The sequence below is a fragment of the Chenopodium quinoa genome, unplaced genomic scaffold (assembly GCF_001683475.1).
Source record: "Chenopodium quinoa cultivar QQ74 unplaced genomic scaffold, ASM168347v1, whole genome shotgun sequence".
NCBI lineage: Eukaryota > Viridiplantae > Streptophyta > Magnoliopsida > Caryophyllales > Amaranthaceae > Chenopodium > Chenopodium quinoa.
The window spans coordinates 2,946,161-2,955,557 of NW_018742204.1; the positions used below are offsets into that span (position 1 = coordinate 2,946,161).

The 9,397-nt window shown below is 36.0% G+C and overlaps 2 protein-coding genes across 2 annotated transcripts; one reads left to right on the forward strand and one right to left on the reverse strand.

Annotated features, from left to right (window-relative positions):
* The first annotated feature begins 1,489 nt into the window (after positions 1–1,489).
* LOC110731802 (uncharacterized mitochondrial protein AtMg00810-like) lies at positions 1,490–2,700 on the forward strand. Its single transcript, XM_021911980.1, has 2 exons — positions 1,490–2,294; positions 2,351–2,700. Exons 1-2 carry the CDS (start codon positions 1,490–1,492, stop codon positions 2,698–2,700), a joined length of 1,155 nt encoding a protein of 384 aa, XP_021767672.1.
* A 616-nt stretch (positions 2,701–3,316) lies between these two features.
* Positions 3,317–5,512, reverse strand: LOC110732654 (putative disease resistance protein RGA1). The gene has a single exon (XM_021912922.1). The coding sequence runs from the start codon at positions 5,510–5,512 to the stop codon at positions 3,317–3,319; it is 2,196 nt and encodes a 731-aa protein (XP_021768614.1).
* Positions 5,513–9,397: the final 3,885 nt, after the last annotated feature.

Consider the following 9,397-nt stretch of genomic DNA (forward strand, 5'->3'; position numbering starts at 1 on the left):
ATAGTCTAAGTGATTCAAGGGCAAAAGAGCCATTTGAACTTGTACACTTGGATACATGGGGACCATATAGAGTTCCTGCTAAGGGAAAATACAAGTATTTTCTAACTCTGGTAGATGATTACTCAAGAGTAACTTGGATAAATCTAATTATTCACAAGTCAGATGCATTCAAGGTAATAGAGAATTTTGTCAATACGGCAAAGACTCATCATAACAATAAGGTGAAGGTTATAAGAAGTGATAATGCACCTGAGTTTGATGATCAAAAGTGCAGACCTTTCTTTTACAGATTGGGTATTGCACATCAAACCTCTTGTGTTGATAGACCTGAACAGAATGGAAGGGCAGAGAGAAAGCACAGAAACATACTTAAGATGGCAGGAGCTCTGAGGTTTCAAGCTGGACTTCCATTGAAATTTTGGGGTGACTGTGCTCATGCTGCTGTCTATATAACCAACAGATTGCCCAGTGTGATTCTGAAGGATAAGACCCCTTATGAAGTTCTACATAAGAAGCAACCTCACTATGAACAGATGAGAGCATTTGGGTGTCTTGCATTGGCTTATAATCCAGAGAAGAAAGGTGATAAATTTGATGCCAGAGGGGTGCCATGTTTATTTCTTGGATATCCTCAAAATCAGAAGGGATACAAGCTTATGAATTTGATGAATGAGAAGTGTTTGTGTCAAGAGATGTAAAATTTTATGAGAATATTTACCCATATCACTTACTTCAAAGTGTGATATCAAAAGAACAAGTCCCTGAGAGTGAAAATTTTGTGCAGAAACCATGGATAGATGACTGGGATGAAGGAATAGAAAACCTGAGAGAGAACCTAAGTCCAAACACTAACACCACACAAAATGAGCCTGAATTTAAGCCAAACACAAACACTGAACCTGAACCTAGAAATGAGAAAACAAGTGAGTTTGAGAGTGAACCACCGAACAATATGCCAGTAAGAAAGTCTGGAAGACAGAGTAAACCACCTGTGTGGCATAAAGACTACAAGATGGGAAGTGTGTCCTATGCTGAAGGTGTTAAAGGAGTGGCACAGACTCCTGTCACACCTAAATTTTTTTTTATGATGGCATCTCAGATAAAGGAAGCTGATCCAGTTTATTTCAAGGATGCTGTAAAGCATGTACATTGGCAACAGACCATGAATGAAGAACTTAATGCACTTGAAGACAGCAATACATGGGATATAACTCAGCTACCCAAGGGAGAACATGCTATTGGATGTAAATGGCTGTATACAACCAAATACAATCCAAAAACTGGGAAAATAGAAAGACACAAGTCCAGACTTGTTGTTCTGGGAAATAATCAGAAGTATGGAGTAGACTACAAAGAGACATTTGCACCAGTTGCAAAAATGACTACAGTGAGGTCTCTTTTAGCTGTTGCTGCAAACCAAGGATGGGACATACATCAAATGGATGTAAAAAATGCTTTTCTCCATGGAGAATTAGCATAAACAGTCTATATGAAGCTACCACCAGGTTACCTTGGAAAGGGATTCAGATTTGGAGCAGAGTTTCATGGGAAAGATGAAACTCAGAATGGTAATAGAGTGTGCAAATTGAACAAATCACTCTATGGACTTAAGCAGGCCCCTAGGCAATGGTATGCCAAACTTAGCTCTGCTCTCATCAATTATGGATACAGGCAGTCAAAAACAGATCACACTCTCTTCACTCATCAGAGTACAAAAGGGTTTGTAGCAATCCTAGTATATGTGGATGATCTTATAGTTACTAGGAGTAATTTGGAGTTAATTGTTGAGGAAAAGAAGTATCTTGACACTCAATTCCATATGAAAGATATGGGAGAATTGAGGTATTTCCTGGGAATAGAAGTTGACAGAACTAAAAGAGGAATATTCTTGTCTCAAAAGAAATATGTCAAAGACATACTCAATGAGTACAACCTAAGTGACTGCAAACCTCTTAGGCTCCCTATGGACTGTCATGTGAAGCTAACCCACTCAACTAGAATTCCCTTAGAGCATCCAGAAGTGTATCAGAGACTGGTGGGCAAACTCATTTACCTCACTATAACAAGGCCAGACATTGCTTTTACAGTGCATAACCTGAGCCAATTTATGCACTCTCCTACCTCTGCTCACTTTCAAGCTGCAAAGAGAGTACTAAGATACCTCTCTGGCTCTAGTGATCAAGGAATTTTACTTTCTTCTGATAAAGGTGCAGAACTAAAGGCATACTGTGACAGTGATTGGGGAGGATGTCCAATTACCAGGAGGTCTACCTCAGGCTTCTGTATTCTCTTAGGTGACTCTCCTGTTGGAAATCTAAAAAACAAAGTGTTGTGGCAAAATCAACTGCAGAAGCAGAATACAAGTCAATGGCATTGACTATATGTGAAGTGTTGTGGATAAAACAACTATTCAAGGATCTTGGTATACAGGTGGGAGAAGGAATTCCTATTTACTGTGATAACCAAGCTGCATTGTCTATTGCTGCCAATCCAGTCCAATATGAGAGAACTAAACATATTGAGATTGACTGTCACTTCATTCGAGAGAAGGTGAAGGATGGGTCTGTCAGGCCAACTTATGTTCCAGGGAAGGATCAAATTGTTGATATTTTCACCAAGGTTTTACCTGTGGCTCAACAACAACTACTAAGCAAGCTGGGAGTTCAATCCCTTTCCTCTTCGCTTGAGGGGGAGTATTGAAGAAGTTAGTGCTTGTGTGTGTATGGAGCTGTGTATGCTGCTGTTGTTAATTTCCTATGTCTTTCCTTTTTTGTCTGTTTGCTCTGTGAGCTGTCATATTCTGTTTTTTTCCTAGGTTGATTCTAGTATACAGTTGTCATGTTTTGTAAGGACATTGAGTCCGTATATATTGGAGGGCAACCTTGTAAGAAAGACAGAATGAATGAAAGAAATACCCTAGAAAATGGGAATGTTCCTCTGCAAACATAGCCGTTTTCTTGCTAAAATATTTTCTGTCCTTAATACTCTTCAACTTATTGCATTTATAAATTACAAGGGAGCGAAGAGTGGACATGCGTCCACTTACGAACACCTTCCCCACCTCTCCTATTCTCAATCTCTCCATTTTATGGTTGTTGGCAATCCTAAGATGAGAAAGATGGTGGAAAGATTGAATAGGCAGAGAATTTAGATATCCCAAGTTATCTATCATCACACTCCTCAATCTTCCCTGTCGTCCTTCCTCCTTTTGCTGAGTAGTCTCCAGCTCCCTCATAATTAGACCTAGAGCTTCATTAAAATTGATCAGCACCAATTTTTCTAGATTCGGACAGAATGGAAAAGCTGTCAAATCCAGTCAATCTTGTATTCTAAGGTAAGAAAGCATTTCAACTCGTGATGTCTCACCCTTCCCTAATTCCAGCTTCCACCATCCCTTCAAATTTGGCACATGCCAAAGCTTTAGATTTTCAAGGGATGGAAAGAACACCAACTCTTCATCTTCATCTCCACTAATAATATTACCCTCCTTATACTCCACTCCATGCAAATCATTTAATATAAGTATTTTCAAATGATGCAGTTGACTCATCCATGGAAGATGCTCCAACCTTCTACAGCCACGAATCTGAATTACAACAAGATTTGGGAGACAACTTTTGAGATTCATCATCCAGATTAGGAGCCTCACTCCCGAATAATTCCACAACTCTAACCTTCTAAGATACGAGTTGGGCTGTAGGCTTTGCAGCAATGCTTCAGCATTATCACTTTCATCACTTCCATTATCATCCCGCCAATAATACTTGATTTCTCTTAATCTCTGACTTTTAGATTGAAATCCCTGTTCCCTTGCTTCTACAGCATTGTATCTCACACCTTCTTGAACTGATATTTCCAGAATTTCACTATGCATAGAAAAAATTTCCAGATTTACAAGCTCACCAGTTGACCCACTACACCAAACATTACTTGTTCCACCAACTACAAACCCTGTCAAATTATGTAGATATGTCATTCTATTCATATCTGGAGCCATACAAATCAAAATCGAGCAACCATATATATCTAAGTGCCTAAGATTAACTAATTTCCCTAATTTCATTGGTAACCTTTCTAGTTTCTGACACCAATACAACTTCAATGTTTGCAAGTTATAAATATTAGTGATGGATGAGGGAAACACAAGGAGATATTGATTATGTGAAAGCTCTAGATATCTAAGATGCAATAATTTACCTATTGCACTTAGCAATGTTCTGGTGACAAGATAATTCGCATTGTAGCTTAATGCCCTTAAACATTTCATTTTTGATATCTTCTCGAAAAGATCCACCACATCAAGCACAAATAATGTACATGGTAAATAACCCTCATCAATTAGAAATGTACGTGTTCTTTTCATCTCGATTAAATTATCAGAAAAGAGACCTTTTGAGGTACTTCTATCAAGAAATACATGGTGAGTTTTTTCGGCATTATTTTGTCTCCAATAGTTGCACGACAATATTTCTGTTCCTGCTACATCTTTAGCAAGATCATGAACCAGATCATGCATTTTGCATGATATAGCTTCATCAAGAGTACCTTCAGCTAAGTCTACATCTTGAAAGAAGCACCTTTGCAGCAACTGCTTGAAATAATCCTTACCAGCATCTTCAAAACTCTCTCCATTTGACGGCATAATGAATCCTTGAGCCATCCAAAGATGGATCAAGTCCATTTTGACAATCTTGTAATCCTTGGGGAATACATCACAGTAACTGAAACATTGCTTCAAATGGAATGGAAGATAATTGTAAATGATCTTCAACACAGGTACTATGCCATTGAACTCATCTTGTATTAAGTTTGTCAAGTCAGTATCTTTTAAATTCTCCCACTTACTTTCACCTTGACCTCGAAGAAGGCTTGAAACCACCCTAATGGCAAGTGGAACATTTGCACACTTTCGAACAATCTCTTTTCCAATAATAGCTAATTGCGGCTTCATTGGATAATCCTTTGGTTTGAGTGCCGTTTTCTGAAATAAAGCCAAAGATTCATCATCTGAGAGACCCTTCAATTCCTGCGTCTTACAACTTCCCACAACATCAGTAACCTTTTTAGATCGCGAAGTCACTAAAACTCTGCTACCTATTCCACCTCCAGCCAACAAAGTTTTTATGTTATGCAATTCTTCATAATTCTCATTCCAAACATCATCCAGAACAAGTAGAAACTTATTCCTTTCAAGTACTTGTCGAAGCTTTTTCTGAAGTTGGTCCATTGTTAGGCCATCAGTTGGACCAGCCTGGTTGGTTGCAACTGCAAGAATTTGAGCGGCAAGCAATTTGACATTGAAATCATCAGATACACAAACCCACATCTTCAAAGGAAACTCTTCTCGAATCCTGCCATCATTATAGACAAGTTGCACAAGAGTTGTTTTCCCTAACCCTCCGATCCCAAAAACGGTGACAATAGAAACATTCTCCTCAACAGTAGTGTCTAGTAACATATTAATCAAATTCCTCTTATCATCATCCCTCCCAATAATCACATCATTCTCCATATTCACATAGGAGTGAGTTTACCTCGGGTTATTTCTTACTCACTTGTCCTCGAGAACAACCGAGTGTCTAAAACCACCAGCAAGCTGATGATCTTTGACAACATCATCCAACCTTTCTGTATGGGGAAATATGGAAAATGGGCCGACAGCGCATAAAGGGCCGACATCTTAAATGGGTACGGATCCACAACACCTATGGAACATATCGACATTCATACATAAGGCAGATATGTGGGCTTATAAGTGATCGACACGTGGCAACAACGCTTTGACACATGGCACAGGCAGTTTGCATACCATGCAGCCACCTGTCATTTGGAAAGATTATAAATAGTCAAGCTTAATTCCATAATCAAGGTAGCATTTATTACTCTCTCTCTACTTTCTCTCTCTACATATCTTCTTATCTCTTTCTTAAACACATTCTAACTTTATCATCAGAGTGGTTTTCCCGGATCACCCTGGGGTAAGCTAATCTCTGCTCTCTGTGTAGGTTCTCATCTGGACGACAGGAGCTTCATGGATCTTGGACTCTGGCTTTTGGGTTATCAGATCTTAACCGAAACAATTTGGTGCTAGAAGGAGGGGGTGTTGATTTCTTCTATCGCCTAAAGAACCTCACAAAGATATCCAGAAATCAATTGATAATGGTTGGGAATCAGGAAACTCCTGCAATTAGTAGGATGGTTAATCAAAGGATAATGGTGTTAAACGAAACAGTACAACTAGAGATAGTGGTAGAAGATAAAACCCATACCCTGGAAGAAAACCTATTTCACATGCCGCTAACCCCAGAAGGACAAGCTGGGGCAGTTCCGGACCCAATGGCTGTGTTCACACCTGAAGATTTAGAGGTAGCAGCTAGGGTGATGAACGCAATGAGTAAAAAAAGAAAAGAAGCAGGGGCAACCCAAGTTGGAGGAGGGGTGCCGGTTGCAAACCTTGATAACCAGTTTAATAAGGCAACAAGTTCACAGAGGCGCCAGCAGGAAGAATCGTTGGGAAGGGCGCAACCGACCTCGTTGTAGTCTGAATTTCAGTCCTCAGGCCATGACGCTAGTACAAGGTTCACCGGCAAGGGGGTTCGCAGGTTGTAGGGCACAAGATGGTTAGGACGGTGGTCCAGTTAAGGGCATCACCGTTTGCGCAGAATATCTTGGATCAACCTATGGAGAAGATCAAAATGGCGACATGTAGGTATGATGGAAGGGGAGATCCAAGTAGATATATAACCTCATACGAGGGTGTAGACACCTAAAAATGGCTCCCCATAACCAAACCCGATGATAAACAACCTTTCACCGCCATTATTGGTCGGGTTGAGTATTTAATCTTGGAGTGCTTAAATCCATATTTCCATTTCATAAACCAACCCAATTACTATCCCATTTCCCCAAACCATAACTTATTTTCCTCTTTTCGTGCCTTTAAACCCAAAATAATTCATTTCGTGCCCTTTAAAATCATTCATTTCGTGTCCTTTTTATAAAAACGTTTATCTCAGTTTATTTTGGTCCATAATCTAGGTCCAATTATTAAATATTTTGATGGGGCTTGAAAAGAGATTTCCAAAGATATATTATAATCCCAAATCCGAGTTATAACGAATAAGTTATGACCAAAATATTAAACTGAGTCTAAATCGAACCTAAGCCCACCTTGCCTACGACCCAATGATCATGTGAAGGGTCCAAATTATTTAATCCCATTCCTAAACCAATTAGGATTAATTAGAAGCTTCTATAAGTTTCTAAAATATCTTAATTATCCTTTTTGAAAAGATAAGATTAACGAGTTTGAAATTGAATAAAACTTTTCTTTTTTAAAATCCTATTTATATCCGAATTGAAAGACGTTCAAAGATAGACATATATTATTTTTGTGCATCATAGTTTTTATCTAAATTTTATATGGTTGGATAGCCCTTGAAATTATATTTCCAATGATATATTATAATATCAATTCCGAGCTATAACGGAAAAGATATGAATAAAATGTCAAACTCTATCCAAAACTGACACTGTCTCACTATTTCAGCAATATATTTTATTCTATAAAATATTTTAATCTTATTCCAATTGGTTAGAAAGTAGACTTCAAGATCTTTCCAACAATATCTTATTTATCTTATTTCAATTTCTGGATAAAAAGATATGATAAAAACAAAAATAGCAAAAACTGCTGTCTATCGCAAGAGTTTTATCCGATTCGAATTCTTATCTTGTTTTTTCGACCCTTCTTTTTGCTCTATAAATAGAGGTAATATCTCCCCTTTTTTCAATCATAAACAAGCTTGATCACAAGTTTATTATCTTCTCCCTCTTTATCCCAAACACTAGCCATCCCCATTCTTTCACTATTCCTTCCTTTAAGCACTCCAAGGAGTTCGTACAATACCTAAAGTTCTATACTTAAACCAAGGCGTGAAAAGGTAGAATTAACCGAGGGTTTGGACCAAATCAAATCTATATTTATTCAATTTAATTATTTCAATTTGATTTATATTTTTATTGAAGTTACTAACAATTAATTCATGATGTAGCAATTCAAGGAAACGCGGAAAGTGAGTAATTAATTCACTTAATTACTTTATATTGCTAGTATCATGATTAGATTAATTTATATTTTATTTGACTAATGCTATTATTGTTGAATTGCTTCCAATATTAATGGTTATTCTATTATTATTTATTGATCACCATATTGCATGTTTAAAGGGAATATGTAATTGAAAATCACGCCTAATAAGATAATTTGGACGACCGGTTTATGTTCCTTTTTAATCTAGTCATTAATTCAAGTGATCACTAATATTTTACAATTATGTGTTGCATTAATATTCAACCAATTTTGTAATCCCCCGTATTTTTAAATATTTTATAAATGAAAATTTATTTTATTTATAATATTTATTTGTTATTTTTCATAATTTAATTTCAAAAGTTTCAAATTATTAATCTGGGTCGAAAATTATTTGAACAAATTATTTTATGCACCTTTATTCTACAATTTATGTCCAATCACACAAGCCTAACCCATTAGTTTACTTAATCGACCCATTATTTTTACGAGGCCCAATCTTTCTTTTTACCCTGCAATAATTGTCTGCTATAAATACCCCATGAATCTCCAAAAATTTTCCACACAAAAAGGTTAGTCTTATTTTCATCCTCCTTTGTTTCATAATTTTACTTAATGTTAATTTAATTGTTTTGGATTTTGATTTTAGTATAAAGATTATATTTTTAGTATCAAATTATATTTTAATGGTATAAAGATTATAAATTTCAGATTATATTTATGTTATAAATTTCATATTTTATGAATTATAAACCTAGGGTTTCAATTTATTGAAAATCATGATTTTAGGGCTTTTATGAACAATTGATTTAGGGCTTTTATAGTAATGATGTTTTGAAATTTTGGTGATTATAACTACTTATTATTTTAACTTAATTCCAGATTATTTTGAACACATAGATTCGTGTTTTAATTTTTAGATTTTCGTTCGTTAATATTAATCCCGTTTTAATCCCGATCAGATTCTGAACTCATCCGATTTTGATACAAAAGTAGTTTTCCATGTGGAAACAACGTTTTAAGAAGTTTTTTTTATACTTAAAATATTATCCTTGAGTTTGATTAATAAAATTAATTATGTTTAAATTTAATTAAGCATAAATATATGTTTTTATTGAAGTTTTAAGTGTTGGAAATAGTTTCTAAGTACTACTTTTGATGTTTTATAAAGAGGGTTTAATCACTCATTAAAAAGGGAGATTTTTAGGGGTTTTTATATAATTTTCAGATTTTTATTAGATTTTGAAATTGCTGTAATTTCATGTATAAGAGTGTATTTTAAGGTTTTTATGAAGAAAATTTAAA

Excerpts from the sequence above, each read along its gene's own strand:
- LOC110731802 (XM_021911980.1), top strand. The coding sequence starts at position 1,490 with ATGAAGCTACCACCAGGTTACCTTGGAAAGGGATTCAGATTTGGAGCA. Across the intron at positions 2,295-2,350 it reads AGGCTTCTGTATTCTCTTAG|AAGCAGAATACAAGTCAATG; the intron begins GTGACTCTCCTG and ends AATCAACTGCAG.
- LOC110732654 (XM_021912922.1), bottom strand. The coding sequence starts at position 5,512 with ATGGAGAATGATGTGATTATTGGGAGGGATGATGATAAGAGGAATTTG.